Source organism: Neomonachus schauinslandi, chromosome 10 (genome assembly GCF_002201575.2).
Source record: "Neomonachus schauinslandi chromosome 10, ASM220157v2, whole genome shotgun sequence".
Taxonomy (NCBI): domain Eukaryota; kingdom Metazoa; phylum Chordata; class Mammalia; order Carnivora; family Phocidae; genus Neomonachus; species Neomonachus schauinslandi.
In genome coordinates this window covers 123,968,114-123,993,148 of record NC_058412.1, presented here as the reverse complement: position 1 = coordinate 123,993,148, position 25,035 = coordinate 123,968,114, and the positions used below count along the sequence as shown (strand labels likewise).

At 54.9% G+C, this 25,035-nt stretch overlaps 1 protein-coding gene across 1 annotated transcript in view; it reads left to right on the top strand.

The window, feature by feature from the left end:
* CDH22 (cadherin 22) overlaps positions 1–19,799 on the top strand; it is a 66,358-nt gene extending 46,559 nt beyond the window's left edge. The window contains exons 8-11 of the mRNA XM_021689171.1: positions 10,142–10,263; positions 10,378–10,495; positions 16,055–16,306; positions 19,234–19,799. Of these exons, the coding sequence (XP_021544846.1) occupies positions 10,142–10,263; positions 10,378–10,495; positions 16,055–16,306; positions 19,234–19,799 (1,058 nt within the window). The remainder of the gene's footprint in view (positions 1–10,141; positions 10,264–10,377; positions 10,496–16,054; positions 16,307–19,233) is intronic.
* Positions 19,800–25,035: the final 5,236 nt, after the last annotated feature.

Below are 25,035 nucleotides of genomic sequence, written 5' to 3'. Positions count from 1 at the left end.
CCCCCCCCCCCCCCCCCCCCCCCCCGCCATCGGCTCTCAACGTCCAGGAGCCTGCAGAGCTGCCAGTAAGCAGTCATGACAGCAGAGAGACTCAGAGCCTCTGAGCCTCGGGTGCGTGGGTGGGCGACATTCAAACTTGCCCCTGCGTGCACTTGGGGGGGTGGCCCAAGCCCCTCCTGGCCCTGCGAGCCCCCCACCAGCCTTCCTCCTCTTCCCCCTGCCGGCGCCCTCCCACTTTGCAGGCCCCACCGGCCCGTGGGCCAAGGAAGTCCCTATGCTGAAGTTCCCTCCGTCTCTTTCAACTTCAGTTTAAAAGAAAATACAAAGCTGGCTCAAACCTCAGTGCCTGCTACTCGGGAGCCTTTGAATCCACTCCTCCACCGCATGAAAGGAAAGTAACAAAGGTGGCTGGAGAGGAAGTGGCGGCTGGACTGGGGGGGGAGGAGAGCTCCCACTCCTTCCCTCCCTGCTCCCTGGGCGGCCAGGGGAGACTGGCCTGGCTGCTGGGCAGAGAGCCCCCTCTCCCTGCCCACAGATACATCTCCCCCCACATGTCCGGCTCGGCACCCTGCCTGATGTCCCACTCGGGTTAAGCATTGTGCTTCTGGCCCAGTGGGTCTCTTTGCAGAGAGCAGCTAGAGTGGTATACAAAGTCTATAATGCTGCCATTTCACAGAAGAAAGGATGTGGAGGGGACTCTCCCACAAACATTTTACAATGTTTACCTCATCCATATTCTGGGCTGGAGGCTTTCTAGTGTGGACTTCTATTGAATCATGATCAGTAACCGATCAGCACCCACTTTACTGATGGGAAGATCGAGGCTCGGAGAGGAAACTTGCCCAAGGATGTGCGGTGGCAGAGCTGGGATTTGGAGCAAGTCTGCCTAGTTCCCTCCGCAGCAAGGCCACGTGAGCTCCCTTTCCCGGGTACTCTCTGCAATCTGAGCCCCCACCCCCCCCCACCAGTGCCTAGCAACCGACCATGGGGAAGATGAGGCTCTGGAAGGAGACTGATCACTGGGCTAGAGACCCTCCCCCCTGAGCTGCAATCAACAACCCCTGCCCAACCCTCACCAGGTATTAATCAATGAGAAAACGAATGGCTCCCGCTTCACAGAGCTAATGGGGGGATTCAATAGGATCATGCATGGAAAGAACTTGCCTAGTACTTAATAAGTGCTCAATTAGTGGTATCTATCGATCCTGACTCTGTGCACTTGACTACAAGCACCAACTCTGTGCAAGGCATTTTACAGTAGTGTGCTCACTCGTTGAATCTTCCCACCTAAGAGGTGTCGGTTCTGCCCTTATCCCCAACGTATGGATGAGAGGTGAAGTCATTTGTCCAAATTCCCAGCCCCAGCCTGTCTGACTCCAAAGCCCGGCTCTTACCCAGATGCCCCTCAAGTCATGTTTTTTTGGTGCCAGGCACGAATCCAGGAGTGTCACAAATAATCCACCGACTCCAGCTTCTTGCCATCTCTGCAAGACAAGGGCAAAATTATTATCCCCACTTTACAGAAGAGGAAATAAAAGCTCAGGGCGGAACAGCGATGGTTCCAAGGTCACAGAGCAAATCCACACAGGGTCAGGGCTCCACCCCCAGACCTCCTGCTTCCTAGCAGCCAGCCCGAGCCCCAAGGGCAATGCCAGGGGGTCTGCCTGCCTGTGGCCTCCTGCTGAAGCATCCATTTGGCTTCCTCAGAAACAGAGGATGCTGGTGGGGTCACGGTGGCCCCACCTGCTCTGGGCGTAACAAACCCGAGGTGACAAGAATCAGAGGGGAAATATTTATACACAGTGGCGGAGCTTGGCGAGCACCTTGGAGAAGGCTGCACTGGGTCGGGAGCCGCCGCCGCTGTCATACTGGATTACCTCAAAGACTCCCCAGCCACTTAGTATGCCGGCTCCCCTCTCCCCGAACTTCTGAGTCATCCATTCTGCCCATGCAAACGCTCCTTCCACTGACATTATCTTTAACGTTTTGTAATCATGAAATATTAATGACCGATACTGAATTTAAAGTACAATTTGTGTCTGAATCCTTCGGTGGAAAGGGCAGTTGTAAAGGGACAGTCTTCAAAGAGTTGGGGGTGCGGACTTGGAAGGCCAGTGCTGGGGGGGGTTCCAGGGGCCGCATCCGGCCCCCCTCCTCCAGGGTCGTCTGGCCCTAAGCTGGTCTGGAGTGGGGGAGGGGGCAGGTCTCTAGCCACCAGGAATAGCAAAGTGTTAACCAGATTAGCGAGAAGCTTCCCCATCTGGGTCACCCCAGGCCAAGTACGTCTTACAGCACCCTGGTTTTTCCTGCAAACCACGGAGCACTCGTCATGATTTATATATGTATTTGTGTGAGTATTTAGTTAATCTCTTCTCCCCAGGAAGCTGTACCTTCCACGAGGGCAGGGTCTTGTCTGCACCTGCACTATTTATACCAGGCCTGGCACTTAGTAGGCGTGTGTAAATATTTACTGAACGAATGGATAAAGGGGCTGGCCCACCGAGTGAGGAAAGCAGGGTGGCGTGACACGCGAAAACTGGGGTCAGTTGCACCGTTCCCAGCTGTCTGCGCTTGGACGGGTCACTCCCCCTTTCATTGCCTTACTTTTCTCATCTGTAAAATGGCACTGTGTTAGATGGCTGTAAAGATAATAATTTTTTTTAAGATTTTTATTTATTTATTTGAGAAAGAGAGAGCGAGCGAGAGAGAGCAAGCACGAGCAGAGGGAGAGGGAGAAGCAGACTCTCCGCTGAGTAGGCAGCCCAACATGGGGCCTGATCCCCATGGGATCATGACCTGAGCTGAAAGCAGACGCTTAACCGACTGAGCCACCCAGATGCCCCAAAGATTAGAATTTACAATATCTTTACAATAATAGCAGCTTCTGTTTGTCTGAAGCTTACGATGTGCCAGACATCATACTGAATGTTGTATATAAAGCATCTCATGTCATGGACGTTAGAATCTGTGTATGTAAAATGACTAGCATGGTTCCTGACACACGGTACTTGTGATTCATAGCCAGAGAAAAGAATCTGAGGGAAGAAGGAATGTCAGAGATGATGGACTCCAGCCCCCACCCCCACCCTCACTTCACTGCTGGGGAGACTAAGCCCAAGGAAGGGAAGCAACTGGCCCAAGTCCAGCAGTGAGGCCTTATGACTCCCAGTCCAATGCTCCTTAGGAGGACAAGAGGGATGGGGCTGAGCGCTTGCAGGGGGATGAGACGCAGAGTGCTCAGTTGCCACGAGGACACCCCCCGCTCCCCACATGTCTACCCCCAGCTAGTGTTTCCAGAGGGCCTCTCCTCGCCGCCCATCCCGGTCTGGGTGCTGGGATCTGGTGGTAAACAAGGCTTGGCCACTGACCTTGGAGCTCACAGGTAGGCGGGGGAGAGACACATCGACAGCCAGTGACAACACAGAGCGGAAGGGGGCAGTGGGCACTCAGGAGGAGCAGGGAAGGACTTGCCCACCCAGAGGGGAAGGAGGCCAAAAATCTTTCCCAAAGGAGGGGACATCTGAATTGGGTCTCAAAGGCTGAGGAACGGGAGTTTGGGTGCTCGAGGCAGAAAGACTCAGAAGCTCAGCCGTCCACTGGCCATTCCGAGAATGGGGAGACTGGGGCGGGGGCAGAGGCTGGGGTGGGGGACGGCTGGAGCAGGCGAGGTGAGGTGAGCATGCAGACGCTCACTGGTTCTCTACAGGAAGGGCTTTCGATGTCCTCTGAGGAGCCAGACATCTGCTGGAGACAGCAGGGAACCAAGGCAGGTCTTGGAGCAGCAGAGTGACATGGTCAGATGTGCGGGCCCAGTGTTCACTCGGGCTCATGGGTGAACAGGAGGGGGCTGGCCTGGAGCAGGAGGGCACATGGGAGGCTGTGGTGAAGCCTCAGGCTTAGACAGGAGCTGGGGGTGTCAGGGCAGGGCTAGGACGGGCAGGGAAGCTGAGTGTGGTGCCATCTGGGGAAGAGGCTTGGCACAGTCCTGCATGGAAGGGGCTGCTTCAAGAGGCACTGAGCTCCCCATCACCAGAGGTGTGTAAATCAGGCCTGGGCTCCTCTTAGACTGGGTAACTCCCGGAATCCTGTGCCCCCTGAGTACCTAACAGAGGCAGACCGGAATAAAGATTTTGTCGTGTCTATGGGGTCTCCAGAGGACAGCCCAGAACATCAGGACCAGCTCAGCCCTAGGAAGGAAAACTTTCTCCCACCCCCCCATTCCAGAGTCCCTGATTCACCCCGAAGTCCTCCTTTATCCTTTGGAGGACTACACAACGCCCCCCACCCCAACAAAGTCGAAGCCTCCGGTCTCCCCTGGGAAGCCAAAGAGATAATCAAAGCCCTGAGAGAGACAGAGAAGGGTGCCCAAACCTCCTGCTCCCACTAAAGGTGAGTGAGGACAGGGTAGGGGGTGCAAGGAATCCACTTTTGGCAGCCCTGACACCCCTCCCCTGGAGCACCCCCACTTGCTCAGGCAGCTTGTCTTGGCCGGCGGGTAATTGGGATGATAAATCTTCCTGCCCAGCGGGCCAGCTCTAATCAGAGCCTGGTGTTTGGATGCAATTTAATTCTCTCGGGAAGGGGAGGAGCTGGGGGGACTGAAGAAGAGGGTCCGCTCTGCTGCCCACCCTCCACTGCAAGTGAGTGGGAAGGAGGTGCCTTCAAGCTGCCCCCCAAGCTCTCTCCTCCCCCCCACTCCTGTTCCTTCCATCTCTCCTTTCCCCACCAGTCCCTCCTTCCTCCCCCCACTTCTCACTCCCACTCTTGCAACCTCCCTTGCCTCCTTCTCTCTGGGCTTCTCTCTCTCCCTCTCTCCATTTGTTTTACTGATGAGAAAACCTTAGTCCAAGGAGAGAGGCAGGAACAGCATCACATAGCTTGACTCTTGCCCAGATGGAGGGACCCTGGAGGGGGTGCACCCCCCACAGAATTAGTCCACCCGAGGAGGTATTGGTCTCTGCCTGTGGGCTCCCCAGTATCCCAGCATAGTCAGGGATGCCACAGGCAATGAAATCCATTCATTCGACAATCTTTATTAAGCACCTACTATGTGCCACGCACCTAGCAGTAAACAAAATAGAAATTCTGCTTACTTTCTCGTGGGGGAGACAAGTGATGAGCAAGTTAAGTAAGTAAAGACATAGCGGGTATTGGGTAAGTGTTATGGAGAGAAAGCAGGGAAGGGGGTGTCTGGTGGGATGGCAAGGGACACATTTAAATAAGGTCATCAGGGGAGGCTCTCTGAGAAGGCATCTGGGCAAAGATCTGAAGGTGAGAACGGAGCAAACTTGGAGCAGAGCTCAAGAGAGGGGTGAGGGACAAGGCCAGGGAGATAGCTGGAAGATCACGTGCAGGTGGGCATGTGGGCATGTAGGACTTGGGCTAATATTCTGATGGCCCGGGACTGAGGCAGTCAGGGAGAGCTTCCAGGAGGAGGCAGAGACATTTGTTAGGACGTTTAGGACGTTGAGGCAAGTGGGACTCTGACGGCTAAAGATGGCAAGAAAGGCAGTACCATCTGATGATTAGAAACTTCCCCTCTGGAACCAGACCCAGGTTCGAGTCCCAGATTGATTAGTTATTCCCTATGCGACCTTGGGCAAGTTCCTTACCTCTCTGAACGGGTTTCCTCCTCAGTAAAATGTCAATAATACTAGTCTCCACCTCCCACAATGGTTGACAGGAGGAAAGGGGGCAGCACAGAGCCTGGCCCACAGCGCATGCCTCACATGTGTTTGCTGATGTCTTTCTGGGAAGGAGCACATTCCTAGCAGTGCCCTTAACAGAGTCACCAGGCCAGCTCCCATTTCCTCTTCCCTTCCCAGTGGCCCCCAGCCCTCCAAGCCTAGTTTGGTTGAGATACCAGGTGAGTACCTGCCGGGGCTGGGGTCTTCCTTGGAAGGGATCCAGAGTCTCATTATCTACAGCCTCCTCCTCCTCTTCTCCTCTCGGGTGTTTGCATATGCTGTCCCCATTCCCTGGGGCACTCTTTCCCTCCCATCCCCTTCACCTGATTCCTTCCTAGTTGGATCTCAGCCTAAAGGTCACTTACTCCAGGGAAAACATCCCTGCACCCACCTTGCTCTTGAACTTTTATCTCTTAGCTCTTATCAGAGTCTGGAGTACTGTCTGTCCCTGCCTCGAGACCGAGAGACCGTATAGGTCTTGCTCACTGTTATGTCCTTGGCACAAAGGAGGCGCTCAATTCATAATCGTCAGCGAAACCCAGCAGCCTCAGCTCCAAACGGCTCAGTCCGATCCCCTGGCCGTTTGTTATACATCGGGGTCTCCGAGGCCCAGAGAAGGTAGGAGACCTGCTCACGTTGCACAGCAGTGCTCCCGCCCCCGGTCCAGGCGCCCACTGAACAGCCCACCTCCTCGGCCCCCAGACCCCCAGGGTTTCACCTGCCACCTTCCTGGGTTCCTAGCAAGGTAGCTCAGAGAGGGAGCCCCAGGCCGAAGCACATTTAATTTTCATCTAGGAACCGGTTAAGGCTGCAGGCCTGCTCAGCTCTGGGCTGTCAATCAGCCTTCCTCAAGGCTGCATCAATTAGTTTAAAAATATTGAATGCAATTTTGCCTGACACAACATATTGCAGCTACTGCAAAATATAATTTATTTTAGAAGAAGAAATAATTAAACTAATTTGCATGTCAGTCAGCTGAACTGAGATGCCAAGAGGGGGGTTGGGACCCATGAGGGACCCAGCCCTGGGAGAGGGCACCTGCTGCTGGGCGTCGGGGAAGGGCCGCTTGGACCTGGGTCCGAGCAGTAGTTGGTGCTGGATGGACAGATACCCAGGCAGCAGGAGGGCCTACTGGCCTCGGATCTAGACCAAGCACTGGCCGTAGAGGCAGGAGACCCAGGACCCAACCCAGCTCTGCGCTGACTCCCTTGTGGCTCTGGGCAAGGTCCTGGCCCTCTCTGGGCCTCAGTTTTCTCATCTACAAAATGGGTTTAACAAGACCTCCTTTACAGGTTGTTTGAGGATCAAATGAGGTCATAGATAAGAAAATTTGTTATCGATTGGGAAGTCCTGCGCAGGGTGAAGATTAATTAATTGATGGAGTCTTTGTTTTATCCCAGAAACATTTAAGATGGTAAACTTATGAATTAGTCATTAGCAGTGATCACAAATGCGGCTAACTGTGATCAGGAGGGGTTTAAAGGAAGTCCACCAGAAGTAAGATAACAGGTTGGACTCCCCCACCTGCCGGTGGTTGGCAACCCCCCGCCACATATTAGATTCCTACAGCCATTAAAAAACCTCAGTGACCACGCCTTGGGCATCAGTGTGTTTCAAAGCCTTCCCAGGCGATTCTAATGTGCAGCCAGGCTGGAGGCCACAGCGATGTCATGGGCACACAGGCTCTGCGGATTCCAGGCCGGCCCCAAATCCAGGGGTCCCTGGGATCAGTTCTGCAGGTGGTAACTAGGCAACATAGAGGCACACACCTTCCCTGCCCACTCGGCTGCCCCGCCTCTGAGACCCGGGATCCACAGCCATGCCAAAGGGTTCAGGGCTTTCCCAGGAGGTGACCTGTAGCATTTTTAAAAAGGAGGTAAGAGGGGTGCCTGGGTGGCTCAGTCGGTGAAGCGTCTGACTCTTGGTTTCAGCTCAGTTCATGATCTCAGGGTCATGAGATCGAGCCCCACGTCGGACTCTGCCCTGGGCGAGGAGCCTGCTTCAGAGTCTCTCTCTCCCTCGGCCCCACCCCCCTCGAAAAAAATAAAAGAGGAGCAGGACAACAACAAAAAGGTAATTATGTGAGGTGAAGGACGGTTAACTAACCTGATTGTGGGAAACATCCCACAATATATACACGTATAAAATCAATACATTGCACACCTTATACCACGTTGTCAATCCTATCTCAATAAAGCTAGGAAAAAAAAAAAGCAGCCACAAGAGGCCCAACAGATTGTAAAGGAATGGCTCATTAGTGGGGTTCTCGCCAGCAGTGGACCCGGCCCCCCTGCAGCGTGTCCCCCTCAGAGGAGCTGGCCCTGCTCTGGGGTCGCCCTTCTGCATGGCGCATAGGCCCCTGTGCCCCCTCCCTCTGCCTCAGCGGGGAGAGAGGTGCCTGGTCCTGGCAGCGGGCCTCACTCTCCCCACCTCCCCTCCTCCCAAACGCACCCTCCTTCTGTCTGTTTAAGTTCTTCAGCAACAGACTCTTAAAAATAACGGCTTGCCCGGCATTCCCAGTCACGACTCCGATCTCTCGCCCCCCCAGAAAAGCCCCCTCTAATCACTGAAGCTGCAGATCTGGGTGAGCTGAGAAGATAAGGTGCCCCTGGCTAAGGGGAGCTCCAGAGAGGGGCTGGGGTCTGCGTTAATTAAGGACTCATCCCCCTCCTTTCCCTGACCCTAGGAGGTGGCTCCACCTGCCTCCGGATCCCATTTCTCCTTATCAACACACAAGCAGCTGCGGGCCACGGCGGGCGGCCCTGATCAGAGAAAGAGGCAGCCCCACTCCTCCCAGAACTCATGGGGTTCCTGGCTGCTTGGAAGCTTCCAGGCTGCCCCCAAAAGAGCTCCCTGCCCGCCAGGTTAGACGCCTAACCAGCCTGCTTAAAAGGGGGTGGCTTCCTCTCTCCCAGTCCTTGAGGTCGCTGGTGCATAGAACTTGTCGGTAACGAACTCATGACTAAGATAGCTGAGAGCAGGGCACCAATGAGCACCCAAGAGGTCCAGGGGACAAGGGACAGAAAAGGCCAACATTCAAGGTGCTGCTCAGACAGGCCAGGCTGGGACAAGGTATCCTTCAATCACTTGATGTCATTGCTGAAAGGACCCTTAAGGATGTCTGTTTACTTAACAAATCCTTAGATAGCACTTGCTGTGTGTTGTATACACAGCTTAAAAATGCTTTGCAGATAGGAACTCAATCTTTCCTCTTAACCAACCCATTACTAGTAGCTCCGTGTTGCTGGTGAGAAAACAGAGGCACCGAGAGGCCAAGTAACCTGGCAGAGACCACACAGCTACTAAGTGGCAGAGTTGAGATCAGAACAACTTGCCTTGGAGACTTTACTCTTAATCACTGTGCTCTGTTCATTTTCCAAATGTGGAAAGGGATATCAGGGAGGGAGGACCAAACACTGGGTCAAGGACAGAGCCATGCCTGGAACTCAAGCCTCTTTCCGTCCATGTTCTTCCAGGCTTCATTCATTCGTTCAACAAATGTATTAGAACTTACTCTGTGCTGTACCCCACAGTGCTGGAACCCGGGGGTTAATACATCAGGGACCTTGACCTCAAAGACTTCACAGGTGGGGCTGTCATGGTTTTGCTGAAGACCCCGGCCAAGACCTACAGCCAGTGGACTTGTCTTGCCCTCTCAGGATCAGGCCTTAAAAGAGCAGAGGTTTGAGAGCCCCGTTGTCAACTGACCAGTTCTTTAAAGTTTCTCATGCTTTGTTTCTCTTCTGCAAAGAGGTGATAGAAACTGACCCAAGCACAGGATTTCCACATGGATACCTGAAATAATGGATGTGGATGCTCCGGGTGCGTTCTGTGCCCTTGATGGTGATGGGATGTCGAGAATGGGATGCTGGTTGACGGCAGTGGTGATGATCGTGTTGCCGGGGGTGGGAGCGGGGGTAGCTATGTGATGGAGACGTGGGTGTTTATGGGGGGTAATGGTAGTAAGGGCGGGGCTGGTAATGGTGTTTGTGGTAGAGAGAGTGATCACGTGGGTGCTGCTGGCCGTGCTGGTAAGGGCGCTGATAGGGATGGCCTTGGTGTTTGTGATAACAGAGATGAGGAGGGTGGTGCCTTGGATAGGGCAGTGGGGACACCATCATTCGGATGGCAATGGTCCAATGGCGAAGCCAGCAGGTTGGTGCCTGCGAGAGTGGTGGTGGGGATGGTGTTGACGATGGCGCCAGGTGGCCCTGGGGGTTATGGTGGTGGAGGTGGTGGTGGTCATGCAGGGACGGTGGTGGTGACAGTGACAGCAGTGATGGTGGTGACCCCTTCATGCCCGTTGTCCTCAGTCCGGATCCTGTTCCCTGCCTGGTCAACCCACAGATCTCTCAATGTGACCCCACTGCCTCGCCTTGTCCTCATGGCAGATGGGGGCTTGTCTAGGTCTCACACTTGATGCCGCTCACCCCGCTCCTGTGCTCTCGCTGCAGACAATCATGCCCAGCTCTCCCGGGCATCCCTAAGAATCCGAATCCTGGATGTGAACGACAATCCCCCAGAGCTGGCCACTCCCTACGAGGCAGCCGTGTGTGAGGACGCAAAGCCAGGACAGGTACGTGGAGGGGCTGGGGCCTGGGGGTTCTTGGGACTGGCTGGGACACCCTCTACCCAGGTCCAGTGTGGACTAGGCCTCACATCAGCTCCCTGCCCCCTCCTCCCCCTTCAGCTGATCCAGACCATCAGCGTGGTGGACAGAGATGAGCCTCAGGGTGGGCACCGCTTCTATTTCCGCCTGGTGCCCGAAGCTCCCAGCAACCCTCACTTCTCCCTGCTTGACATCCAAGGTGAGTTACCTCTGAACCACCAAATCCTAGGATGCACAAAAGAGGGGCCTAGCCTCCCCTCCCCTTCCCGTATTACCGGTGGAGAGACTGAGGCACCCAGAGGGCCAGTGTTGGGTCCAAGATCACACAGAAAATCTGGGTCAAGCTAGAGCTGTTCCCCAGCCCACTGGCTAAACCCTGAAGAACAAGCCGGGGGCGGGTGGGCGGAGTGGAGAGGGGGCACCCCAAGAGAAGAGAATGGAAAGATACAGAGAGGGAACAGATGAGGAGTGGGTGGGCCAGAGTCCTGGATGGAAAGAGCCCCCTGGTCTAACTGAAGATTGAAATAAGTCACGTGCACACACTCCCACCCTTCAGTTTAAAAAGCGCTGTATCCCACTCATGTTTCTCTTTGCATCCTCACGGCCACCCTGGGGGGTGATTTCCTTCCCCTCCCCCTATTTTACCCGTGATAAAACGGAGACTCTTGGAGGAAAGGGACCCACCCAGGGCCATACGGGGAGTCAGCGGCAGGCTGGGATTCCAACCCACCCCTGTCTCAGATCCAGCGTGCTTCCTGCTTTCGCTCGCTCGCCACCTTGAAAGTGACTGACCTGCCCAGTCTGAGCTGATCCCACTGTGTGATGTGCCCCAGCAAGTTCCTCAAGAAGCCGAAGTCTGAGCCTTCGAGCACTGAACTGGGGGTGGGGGTTGGGGGGGGTGGAGGGCATCAGTGGACTGGGAGTGAGGGCCCTGGGTCCCAGGCCAGGCTCAGCTGGGGGCTCTCTGTGCAACCCCAGCAAGGTCTGCACTTCCTAAGCCTCCATTGTGTCATCTGTAAAATGGGGCTGAAAGGGCCTGCCCCCTGAGATGGCTAGGTGGCCCCCCAAGATGAAGGTATATTGTTAGTACCTGGAACACATCATTTCCTGCATTCAGCAATTATTTACTGAAACACTGTGCCTCTGTATCAGGCACTGTTCTAAGCCCTGAAATACAGTGGCAAACAAGACAAAATCCCTGCCCTCGTGGAGGTGACATTCTGGTGAGGGGAGGTAGAAATTAAACAAGTGAATACTATGTTGGGGATGCTAAGTGGCTGGAGGCTAGATAATGCAATCTCGACAAGAGTCTAGACTTGATTTTGTTCAGTGCCTGGCCCCGAGTGCCTAGAGCAGGGCCTGGCACATAGTGGGTGTTCCATGAAATGTGTTAAACAAAACAGGGGAAAATAAAGCAGAGTAAGAGTAGGAGCTATTTTAAATAAGGGGGCCTGGGAAGCCATCTCTGAAGGAATCAATAGTGAGTATGGCTCTAAAGGAAATTAGGGAGTGAGCCATGCTGATAACTGGACCAGGAATGATCCAGGTGGAGGGAACAGCAAGTACAAAGGCCCTGAGGTGAGAGCAGGCCCAGGATGTTCAAGGAACAGGAGGCCTGCGTGGGTGGAATGAATGAGTGGCTACCAGGATATTAGGAGATCAGGTCATGTTGGTTCTTTCTGGCCCTGGAACAGGTCTGGGATCACCCCCAAGACCCTTACAACCCTTCCCTCCGAAAGGAGGGACCTCAGTGGCCTCTGAAGCCAGACCTTCTCTATTTCCAAGAGTAATATTAAAAATATTTCACAACCAGTGCAGTTCAGATGACCAACCGAAAGGGACACTGACCATAAATAACCTGGAACAGGACCCTGGAGCCCCCACTGTGCCAGGCTTTACCCCCTTAGTGGCTTGATTGTGTCAAAGGTGGGGGTGGGCATGGGGGGAAGGCTGAGGCAGCAGGGAAGGACTTGGGGCTCGTGGGGTCAGAGCTATTTAAACCTTTTTGGAAGCATTTCAATATTTTAACAAATGGTAGTACCTTGCCCACGCATTATTCCAGTGGTATCCTGAGTTGGCCCCAGGAGATACGAATAGCCCTGGCTTGACCTCGCCAAGTTCACAAGTCTTTCCAACCCGAGGGGCCTGAAGTTCTGTCCCAACTGCCTCTCTTTGACGGGGAGCCGCCAGGAGCTCCCATCCCGCGTGACCCCCTGGAAGGAGCTCCAGGAGCGAGGGTGGCAGCCATGTGTTAAGCTCAGCACAGCCGTGGAAGGGCTCCTCCGCCAGGCCCCTAGCCCCTTCCCACGGCCTGCCAAGCCCCCTCCTCCTCACCATATAAATATCCTGGGTGACAAACAGCTACCCCAACCCATCTGTTTCTTTGTACACATTTGTAGCCAGTTTGGAAACGTGATTTATAAATATTGCTTTTGCAGCCAGGGATTGACACTGATGTATGTCAGGCCAGATGGATGGATACAATGCTAGGCGCAGTTCCTGCCTGGAAGGGTGGGGAAAGGGGCTGGGGTGACCAGCAGCTTCCCCAGGTGAAGCCAGCCGCTGCCCCGGAGGGCTGCTTGGGAGGTTCAGGGATGATGCCCAGGGATCCCCTTTTGTCGGGTGGAGGAGTGGCACGGACCAGAGCTCTGAGAACATATGCCTCCATGGCCAAAGGCGGCAACTCTGAGAAACAAACATCTCCTCTCCACTCCTCTGTTCTTGCTTGGGAATTTGAGGCTGAGCCAGAGCCAGCCACTCATTTTTCAAATCTGTCTACTTCTCTGTGCCTCTACTCCCACTATCCTCTCACACCTAAAACACACAGTATCTTCCTAACTCATCTTCCACATCCACTCTTGTGCTTTAGATTAGAAACACCCTTGCATAGAATGGAGGCTCAGCAAGGGCAGGGACCACGTCTGTCTTGTTCATGCTCTAGCCTCAGGGGCTAAGATAGTCCTGACATCCAGAGGGTGTGAATGGATGATTTGTCGTGCTCGGTCTCTTCTTGGCTTAAAACCCACCAATCAATGGCTTCCCATTGCTTTTAAGAAAATAACCCCAATTCCTTACTATGGCCTCTAAGACTTTCCATGATGAGCCCCTGCCCCACCCTGCCCCCAGTTTGACCTTGACTCACTCGAGCCATCACCTTCCTCCCTCCAGTCACAAAGGACTGCTTTAGTTCCTTGAGCATATTATGCTTCTTCCAACCTCGAGGCCTTTGCATCGGCTGTCCCCTCTCCTTGAACTCATCATTCAGTACTAGGCAATAATACCACTTCTTCCAAGAAGATCTCCCTGACCTCTCTCAGACTAAGTCAGGTCCTCTGTTAGGTGCTCTTCCTGTACTTTTCCTTCTTAGCACTCACCATGGTTTGTAATTGTAGACTAAACTGTGGGTTTATTCAATTAACATTTGTCTCTCACATTAGAATATAAGCTCACACCCAGGAATATGGTTGGTTTAGCTCCCCACTGTTTTCTCCCTGCGACTAGGATGGTGCCTAGGACATAGTAGTTACTCAATAAAGATTTATTGGATGGCTGGGTGGAGGATGGATGGATGGATATGGGTGGATGGATGGTTGAGGGATGGATAGATGGATGATTTGATGGGTGGATGGGAAAAATAGCTATGTGACCAATTCACTGGATAAATCCAGACAAGTCACTTCTCTCTGAACCTCAACTTCCACACGTATAAAATGGAAATAATGTCACAACTCTTGATGGTTGGGACAATTAAATATTACTATATATTTAAAGCATCCACACAGTCCTTGATGCATAGAAAGCCTGTAGTCAGAGCAGAGGAGTCCCACATCATTCCCTTTTCCTCATCTTGCTCTTGAGTCTCCTTTCTTCCCCTTGGGAAGGCAGATATTTTCACAGCCGGGGTTGATTTACCCTTTGACAGGCAGCTGAAGCCAGAGCTTGAGGAGCTGACCCGGGACCACCAGTTACCCCAAAAGTTGCAGTTCATTCAAGTGTCATTCTTCGAGTCTGTCTCGGTGCCAGGGCAGAGATGGGCACATGCTAACCTAACGCCATGTGATAAGCACTGTAGCAGAAATGTGTGTGGCTCCTGCGTAGTCAGAGCGGGGAGGGGGAAGCCGAGAACGGAGGCCACAGGAAGGAGGTGACATTTAGCTGGAGCGTGACGGATGAGGAATTTGCCCAGCAAGAAGGTGGGGACGGTGTTCCCGCTAGCGGGAACGTGGTGAGGAGAGGCAGGGCAGCCTACACGGAGAGCAGGCCCAGGGTGCGGTGCAGGGGACGTGGGGATGGGGCGCGACCGAAAGAACCGCCGGCATCTATGGAGAATTTCCAGGGGCTGGGACCCATTCTAAGGGTTAGGCATGAATTTCACCATAATCCTCACACCAATGTGCTACTATTTTCCTCAGTTACAGATGAGAAAACTGAGGTCCAGAGAAGCTAAGTGAGCTCCCAAGCGAATAAATGATCGACTCGGCATGATTTTTTTTTTTTAACATTTTAATGGAGATTTTCAAATGTGTGTAAAAGTAGATAGAATAATATCACAAAACCTCATGATACCATCACATGAGCTTCAACCCATGACCAATCTTGTTTGAGCTGGACCTTTAGTTCGCGTCACAGATGTGCTCAAGGTCACAAGTCAGCTCTTTTCTCCTGCATTGTGTCCACGATTGGGGGAGGCCCGGAACTGAACTGGGTTGACAGGGGCCACAGAGCTGGGGAAGGGACCCAGACTGCTGAAGTCTGAGGGCAGAGAGACTAGCCGGAAGGCTGTGAGGGCAGGAGAAGGACTCAGGAGGGGAGACTGGACGCCCCCCGCAGGAAGGCAGGGCCCCCTTGTGTGGAGCTGGCTGTGAAGGGTGGGGGTAGCAGCCAGCCCGGCTCAGAGTATGAGCCTCCACACTGGCATCAAAATGATGGAGGCTCAGGGGTGGCCTGACCCATACAGGAGAGGGTGGGAGAGGCAGGAAGGGCAGGGGAAAGTGGGCACCACCTGTCACCAAAGCCCATGCTCCGAGACCAGAGAGCCACCTGAGTCCTGCCTAGCATTCCCAGCAGCTGGCTGAAGGGGTGTCATGAATATGACTTGTGTTAGTTCACTGTCCTCTCTGGTCGCACATGTAGAAAGGAGACCTTGGTGCACGCGAGTCCCCTCATCAGGCCCCAGAGGCCATGCCCCCAGCCCGGCAGGCTCAGCCTCTTAGACTCCCGACAGAAAGCTCCCTCAGCCAAAGCCAGATGCGAGAGAAGACATTCCCAGTCCTGTCCGTGACCCAGGACTTGTCTGGGGCCCAGTAAGCCACAACCCAAGGACCCCAGGACCCCAGAGTCAGGGTGCATTGGGTAGCTGGGGTAGAACAAAAGAAGGCCATTGAGATGAATGAGGGAAAAAAATTAACATAGCCGGGGACAGGACCTTGGCCCAGCTGGGGACAGAATCTTGGAAAAGCTGGGGACAGGACCTTGGCACAGCTGGGGACAAAACCTTGGAATAGCTGAAGACAGAATCTTGAGACTGCTGGGAATAGCATCTTGTGACAGCTAAGGACAGAACTGTGGGCTACACGGCTGGGAGCAGGATCGGCAGGCAGCTGGGAGCAGAAGCTGCGGAGATCGGGGACCAGATCCGTGGGTCACCGGGAGGCAAGAGCTCGGGGCGGAGGGAGGCAAATCCCGAGGGGGCATCAGGAGGTGGCCGGGACAGGGGAGGCCGAGCCGTCTCACACACCACTGCCTCTTTCTGGAGCAGACAATACGGCCGCGGTGCACACACAGCACCTGGGCTTCAACCGGCAGGAGCAGGACGTGTTCTTCCTGCCCATCCTGGTGGTGGACAGCGGGCCGCCCACACTGAGCAGCACGGGCACGCTCACCATCCGCATTTGCGGCTGTGACAGCTCGGGGACCATCCAGTCCTGCAACACCACAGCCTTCGTCATGGCCACTTCCCTGAGCCCCGGCGCCCTCATCGCGCTCCTGGTCTGCGTCCTCATCCTGGTCGGTGAGTCCGGCCAGAGCCACGCCCCCGCCCTGCTGGCCTTCACCCTGGGGCCCTGGATGTCCTTCCCGGGAACCCCCGCGGGGGCCTCAGCTTCCCTCTCCCACCAGGAAGGGCGGCCCAAATGATGTCCGAGCTCTAGCGTGTGGGTCCCGTGACAAGTCTTCTAAGAACCGAGCAGCCCCACCACCAATTCCAGAAAATGTCAGCCCCACCTGAGACTCCTTGCATGTTGGCCACCCTCTACGTTTTTAAAAACAAGCATATTATTAAAAAAATCTCTCATGTCCACCGTCCTTTTTTATGCTCCATGTAGGACTTTTAGTAAAGGCCTTCTAGTGAAAAAAGGCTCTTGTGTTCCTCACAACCATGTAGCCAGGTGTTTCATCCCCATTTTTCCGAGGAGGAAAGTGAGGCTCGCAGGGGTTAAGTAGCTTACATAAGGATACATAGTCTTCCAACTGGAAATCAGGCCTCCTCACCTTGTGTTCCCTTTAACTACGCCACCTGCTATGAATCACAGCTGGGGCAAAACCCCGGGCGCAGCTGGGGCAAAATCTTAAGACATTTGGGGAGGCAAAATCTACTCTGGTAGCAACCCCATCAGCAGCCAGTGGAACCCACAAAGTGTCGCCAGTGAAGAGGTCAAGTTCTAGGAGCTAAGCTGGATTCCAGGGGCCATAAATCCACCCCCCCCCAACCCCGTCGCAGCAGAAAGGCCTCACCTCCGCTCTGGCTGCTGGACTTTAGCGACCAGCCAGAGCTCGGGGAACCCAAGAGTGGTCCAGATTGCAGATACCAGCTCTGCTCAGTTCCCTGGGAGATGTCAGCCGCTTGCCCCCTGCCACTGGCGTGGTGGCCACTGCCCAACCCACCGAGAACCTGCCAGTGGCCAAGCCGCAACTCCTTGGGTCCCTGCAGAGGCCCTGGGCAGTCTCCTCCTAGCTGCGAGGCCCGGGCCCCCCTTCTCTCCCCTCCCCAGCCCATGGCTCAGAAACCCTTTTTCCAGAGGGTGCACTTTACAGCGGTTTCATTTTCCGAGGCAGTGCAAACAAATTTCTGCCTAATTGCCCACAAACGAAGTAAGTGCACATCAGTGTTCTAAAGGTGACGGGCGGAATCGCTGATCAGGCCTGGCACATCTGTTGCCCGCCGCCCGCACTCCCCACCATCTGCTCTCTCGGGCATCCCCCTCTGCAGCTCCCAGCCTCCGCTCTGAAAGCTGTCCATCCATCTATCCCACTTCTCTCCTGACACCTTCCCTCCCTCCGGACCTGTTCCCGGGCCCCACCCCCCTCCCTGTCATGTGCCACCTTGTTAGGTCGTGGGCTGGAACCTGGCCCCATGGCCCTAGCAGCTGGCTCTGGCCGCTGGCCTGGTTGCAGATGTTAGGAGCAACAAGAAGAATCCAGTGCCTGGCATGGTACCCAGCGTGTGTCTCTCCATCCACCCACTCACCTACCCATTTAATTCTCTCAATGGTTCATCAGCTCCTTATTTATCCATCCAGCGAGTCCTCCCCCCCCCCCCCCACAATCCCATGTGCTAAACTATTGCAGGCACTGGGATCCATCCACGAATAAAAAAACCCACAAAGCCCTGAGTAACAGGAAAGTTAGGGTTGCCATCACGGAGATGGGGGAGACTGAGGGCAGGGAAGGGGGAAGATTATTTCAAGGTTAGACGTTTCAGTGTGAGGACTTGGTCAGCCCAGAGGACTTGTTGAGGAAACTGGAAGGACGATCTAGATTTCAGGGGAGAAGTAAGTCCAAGCTGAAGGCTGAGATGTGGGCGTGGTCAGCCTCGAAATGGACTGCAGGATAGCACCCACAGAGGGGTGTGGATAAGGCCCAAGGACCAAATCCAGGGACGGCTGATGTTAAGGGGTCAGACAGGCGAGGAGAAGCCTGTTTAGAAGGTGGAGAATGAGTGATCAGCGAGGCGGGAGGAGGAGAGAATGTAGAGTCCTGGAAGTCAAGTGCAGAAAGCGAAGAAGGAGCGGTGCTCTCATTCTTCATCCTTACACTCACCACGTCTCCATCCACTTCTTCAGTCAGTCATTCACTCAACAAGCACCCTTCAAGGGCTTACTGCCTGCCAGGCACCGAGCTAGGGGAACACTTCCTGGGGCCCCAAGGGGGAGTTTAGAGTGTGTGTTTGGGGTGGGGGAAGCTGTGGTTCACAAACCTGAGCTGCCTGGGCATCACCTGGAGGCTTCATCAAGACAGACTGCCAGTAGATCTAGGACAGGATCCGACACGTCACATTTCTAGCAAGTTCCCAGGAGATGCTGCTGCTGGTGGTCCAGCAGCTGTGCTCTGAGAACCCGTGTGACAGAGGGAGAAACTCCTCACCAGGGGAGTTTGGAGGTGAAGGCACTGAACCTGACCTGGAGCTCTTGGGTGGGGGGGGTGCCTCCTGCAGAGGACATCTTGACCTGAGACCCAAAGGGCTAAGAAGGTGTTCAGGACTTCTGGAATAGAGGAGAGCGAGGGTAAAAGAGAAGTCAGGTTCAAGACATCTTTCATTCCCCCAGCCCCATCTGCCCCTCAACTGCCCCCTTTGCACCCCCCAGAGCCTAGAGACCTCTCAAGTTGTATCTCTTCATAGAGTTGAGGATGGAGACATCAGAGGTTGGGTCCAGCCCCCAACACCCATGAAATCTCTTAACACTGCCGTCAGTACTGCCACCGCAGCCCTGTGGTCTAGCCTCGATTTGCACACCTCCCAAGATGGGTAGCTCACTACCTACCCATATAGCCAGTGCAGTTCTGACCGTAGGAAACGTCTTTTTGCACAGAAATCTAGGAAATTTGCACCAGCGGTTAGGCTGGGCCAGCATTGCTGTGTGTGAGGGGTGGGGGGTAGGAGTCCCCGGAATGTCCTAGGCAGGCCTCAGCCCTCACTTGCCCCTTCTGTCTCCCCCGCAGTGCTGGTGCTGCTGATCCTCACCCTCAGGCGCCACCACAAGAGCCACCTGAGCTCCGACGAGGACGAGGACATGCGGGACAACGTCATCAAATACAACGACGAGGGCGGCGGCGAGCAGGACACCGAGGCCTACGACATGTCGGCGCTGCGGAGCCTTTACGACTTCGGCGGCGAGCTCAAGGGCGGCGACGGGGGCGGCGGCGGCGGGGGCCCGAGCGGGAGCGGGGGCGCGGGCAGCCCCCCGCAGGCCAGCCTGCCCTCAGAGCGCCACTCGCTCCCGCAGGGGCCACCGAGCCCCGAGCCGGACTTCTCGGTGTTCAGGGACTTCATCAGCCGCAAGGTGGCGCTGGCGGACGGGGACCTGTCAGTGCCGCCCTACGACGCCTTCCAGACCTACGCCTTCGAGGGCGCGGACTCGCCGGCCGCCTCGCTCAGCTCGCTGCACAGCGGTTCTTCGGGCTCCGAGCAGGACTTCGCCTATCTCAGCGGCTGGGGCCCGCGCTTCCGGCCCCTGGCCGCGCTCTACGCGGGCCACCGCGCGGACGACGAGGCCCAGGCCTCCTAGCCTACCACCCGCCCCGCCCCCCCCGCCCTGCCGTCGGGGCGCGCCTCCCGGCCCACCCAGGGCCCGACGGGGCCCCAGGACGAAGCATTTCCCCGGCTCAGCCCCTTCCCCAGCCCTCCCACCCTCCGAGGGCGGCCGGACAGGAGGGGGACTTGTAGGGGGATGGACTCCCCGACGCACCTCCCCACGCCCCGCCCTGGGGTGGGGTGATGCGTGGTGCAGCTTTCGCCCAGACGTGCCGGAATTACCAGCAACGTCATTAAAACTGCAATGGGACCTGGCACTGCGTGGCTCTCGGGATAGAGGGGGAGATGGAGCGGCGTTGCTGTGTGAAGGGGCGGGTTACCCACTCCCGGCTGGGGGACGAACTCTGGAGGGAGGGTGCTGCTGAGGTGTCCCCCCTCCCAGGTCTCCCCCATCGGAGTTAAGAGAGAAGGAAGGCTGTTCATTTACTAAGCGCCTACTGTGTGCTGGGACACTGTACAGAGACCATCTTAGTCGTCACGGAAACCATGAGGTGGGGCCCTGCAGGCAGCAGATAGAGAAGGCCACCCAGAGAAGTGGCTGTGGCCCGTCCAAGGACACCTAGCCAGAACGGTGGAGCCTCTGATACTGACTTCCCAGCTGCCTGGCCTTGGGCAAGTTACCTCACTTCTCTGGGCCTCACTTCCCTCGTGTGTCACATGAGGCTCATAACAGAACCTACCTCGAAGAGTTGTGAGGACAAAAAGTGGTCATGTGTCACGTGGTTAGGACAGAGCCTGGCACATAGTAGGTGTTCAATAAATGTTAGCCTTTGATACTATGGTTATTTTTGTCATTATCAGAAGCCCGCTGGCCGGGCTCTCTCCCTCACCCAGTCGCTCTCCCCTTCTCCCAACATCTCCAGCAGAGAAGGAAATGGCCCCAATTGTCAGCTCTGTTCCTGCCCAGAGTAGGAGATAGGGACATTCCCAGTGACTGTGGAGCCTTCTGGAGTCTCAGGGGGGACTGGGAGAGGACCCCTGGCAGGGGTGCCAAGAGAGGACAAGCTGGGCAGCTCTGGGACTGGGGTGACATGGGAGGGTTGACAGCAGATGGAGGGGCCGGAAGCCACTGGGCATGATGGGGACCTTATCTGTTTGGTCTGGGAGCCCATCAGTCTCCCCATCCATGGACCCTCCCCAAGTTAAGAACTTCAGGGTTAAGTTGTCTTCAAGAGCCTCCAGCTCTAAAACCCTTTGATGACAAGATATAAATCAGTTGTCCTCCCAGCCCACCCCCAAGTGAGTCATTCATTCCACATTGATCAGCTGTGAATTCCCGCTCCTGCTAGCTGGGCAGCCTTCATCAAGGTCCTCAACTGCTGAAGCCTCAGTTTACTCATCTGTAAAATGGGGCTAATGATACTCCCTCCCTTAAAGGGTTGTTAAGAGGCTTCAAGGAGATAATGCATGTTAAGCTCTGATCCCAGTGCCTTCCTGACGCATTGAAAATGCTTAATGGGTGCTCATTAGCTTTATTTTTATTTATTTACTTATTTATTTTTACTCTCCCAGGGATCATTCATTGATTCCCTCCACATTTGCCAAGGTCCACTGTGACAGATCCAGAGATGGTCATTATGCCCGAGTGCCTTACCTGTATTATTTCATCTAAATTAGATACTGTCAGCCCCACTTCACAGGTGAGGAAACTGAAGCCCAGAAGGTAGTAACGCACCCAACGTTAACACAGATCGGAAGTACTTCCTGCCTTCCAGCAGCTCAAGGCCCCAGAGGGCTGGGCGTGATGGGCAGAAGCAGCCAATAATAATGCACTTGATAAGAGCTGTAGCAGAACTAACAGAACAAGGTCCTGAAAACACTGAAGAAAGACTGAATAATTTATGGAGGGCTTCCCAGAGGAGGTGACTCCAGCTGCATCTTGAAGAATGAGATGTATGAGATGACCAAGCAAGCAAGAGCATTCCATGCAGAGAGAAAAGCATCTGCAAAGGCAGGGGGAGGGGAGAGGCCAGAAGCCTGTGGTGGCTTTAGGGACCGTGTGTGGTCCCAGGGGCTGGATCACTGGGTGGAGCAATGGTGAGATGTGAGGCAGGGAAGGCTGGTTGGAGGCAGGTGGAGAAAAAACTCGAAGGCCAAGCCAAGGAATTGGATGCTTTGCTGCTCTTGAGCACGTGTCCTGATGGCAGGTATACGGGCCGAGCAAGGTAGTTCCAAATGGGGTGACATTAGGACCCTCATCCCGTGTAGGACGCTTGGTCCATGTTCCTGTATCTATCGCTTCTACAAGTGGGCATGGTAACTCGGGGACCCTTGGGGAGACATGTGGTCCCCTCTCTCATTGCATGTGCTCAGCTGTCACATACAGAATCCCAGTGACATTTCTCAGATTGGTTTTTGCTCTCTCCATTGTAGAGGGGAAACTGAGATCCAGAGGAGTAAAGTGACTGGCTCAAGGTCACCCAGCTGGTCTAGGACAGAGCTGGGACAACACAGGACCCCTAATTCCAAGTCTCTGTTCTTTCCACATATGCCGGTTGCCTTGACAGATTCTGCCCCTGCAGAGAAGGAGGGTACAGTCAGTTTACCTGTCCAGAGGGACGTACAAACGTGGAGTCACAAGCATCCTTGAACATCTTCCAAATCGCTCACATGGGGAGTGACCTTCCCAAGGTCACACAGAGTTAAGATCCTGCCAGAAATAAAGAATATTATTCATCTAGATTCACCTTCTGAGCCTCTGGCTCTATACCATTTACCAGCTGTGTGACTTTGGACATGTTATTTACCTTCTCTGTGCTTCTGTTTTCTTATCCATAAAGTGCACATACTCGGAACATCTACTCCATAAGGTGCTCGTGAGGATAAAATGCAGTAATGACCGCTGATACCTGATACTTACGGAGCATCTCCCATGTGCCAGGCACTGCTGCAAGCATATCTAACTCATCTAATCCCGCAACCACCCAATAAGTACCCTCATTTTATGGGTGAGGAACTGAGGCACAAAAAGGTTGAGTCCCTTGCCCGAGATCAAATAGCTGATAAAGAGAGATGCCAGGATTTCACCGAGGTGCTCTGGCGCTCGGCACCTCCCACATGAGCAGCACATACAGTGGGGGGGCACACAGGAAGCACCGGGCACGTGGCCCGGGCGCATCTGATGTTGCTGTCTGTGCCCGGGAGAGCTTGTTCTCCACTCGCTGCTGCGTTGTCCGGCCTGTGCGAGTCCTCAGCCTCCTCATGATTTCTTCTCATTCTGGAGTGGGCCGTGGAGGGAAAGGCCATGCTCCCTCAGTCCCCTCTGCTTCCAACTCCTGTGTCCCCACAGGGCCCTGAGCCAGCCCAAGAGTGAAATCCAGTGAGTCCGGCCCCCATACTGGGCTCCACCAGGTGTCCACGAATGCCAAGGATGGCAAGCATTTTGTGAGCAACTGTTCTGAGGGTCTGGGGTCACAGAGAAGGGTCTTGTAGTGGAGTACACAGCCTTTGGCCATCTGTCTCTTTCGTTCCCACCAAATGCCCCCAGGAGCTTCAAATCCTCTCCCTGTGCCGAGCAGAGAGCACGGCCTCCCCAGACTCTCCCAGCTCCGAGCTCTAATTGGCCACACCCAACTCTATCAAGGCTCTCAGAAAACAATGAGGCTTCCATTTACCATGTCTGCCCTCTTTTCAAAGCCTCAGGGAAAATGAAAAGAATTCCCCTTTACTGTCATTGTCTCTGTCACTGTCATCATCACGGGATAAAGGAGGATTCAGGGTCATGAGCAAGAATTGGCCTATAATTGGCCAGGAATTTGAGAGCAGGGGGTATTAATGACAGCGACAATGCGGATGGTAATGGTGACCGCACACTTCCCTAGCCCTTGCTGCATGCCAGGCGCTGTTCTAAGCCCTGCATGTAATCATCACCAGCACAGGTAAAACCCATGGAGGGTGGACTCTATGTTTACTCTGTTTAGCTCTTTACATAAGTTGCATTGTTCAATTTTAAGCAGGTACACGATTCTCCCTATTTTACAGATGAGGGATCCAGGGCTCACAGACGAGGAGAGGCTTGCTCGAGGGCACAGAGCTTGTAAGGGTGGGCCATTGCACACACACACCCCACGAGTCTGCACAGGACCAGGATGACTCAGGTTCTGAGCAGAGTTTGGGGGAGGAGGGGGTGTGGGGAGAGGAGCGGCTGGGGAGAGGGGAGGCACGACAGACAGATGGCCAAGCTGGGGAGCAAGGTGGCAGTGGGGCTGCCGTGCACGCCCAGGTCCACGTCTCCGGCGTGTACCGCTGTGCGTGTGTCTGCATGTGGCTGTGGGCACGCGCCGGGGAAGGGGGAGGCCGGCGCCGAGCACCCAGGTCAAGAACTAACCTCCCACCTCCTGATTCAGGCAGCCGAGAGAGCCAGCTGCTGTCATAGGGGCCAGCTAAGCGCCCGCATCCGTCAGCCAGCCATCAGCACGGCCCACCCCTGGGTCACGAATCAGCGGCTCCACTTACCTCCTGCCAGCAAGCGCTCTCGGGGCCAGCTCTGTCCCTGGCCACGGAGCCTTTGGAAAATGTAACCCTGTCAGCCCTCTCACTCTGAGGGCAGAGGGTTTACGCTTCAGTGTGTGCACATGGGCGCACGAGCACGTGGTGTCTGCACGTTTGGACCCTCAGACGTGCTCCCACCCGGGTGCACAGTGCGGACCCATGCCTGCTCACAGCCGTGCACACAGAGCACATCTGCAGCTCTGCACATGTGCTCACGCGCCCGCGCACTCCACGGGGGCTGCAGGCCAGCTCTCACGGGTGCACCCACATTGGTACACAAAGCATACACGTACCTTCCATAGGTGTGTTCTCTTACATGCGTGTGCGTGTGTGTCCGCTGATACGCTTCCAATATCCCATGCAAGCATGCACTCGTACACATTCATGACGCTCCCATGCGGTTACCCGGTACGTATATGTGTCTCCCCTCAGTTGGGCTTGTGCGCACGAACTCCTAGCCCCAGGCACACATTCATACTGCCATTTGCACATTTGCATGCTTGCATGGGAAAGCATGTGTAGCCTCAGGAGCAGTCAGTTACAAACTCTAAATTCCAGGGCATAATGCCTATAGACCTGTTTGAACACGTGAGCACTTGAGTCTGTGAGTACAAAATAAACACGATCACTCACAAACATCTAAACAACAAGGCATCCTCCAACAAGCGTACAGAACTACACGAAGCAGGGGCGCCTGGGTGGCTCAGTCGGTTAAGCAT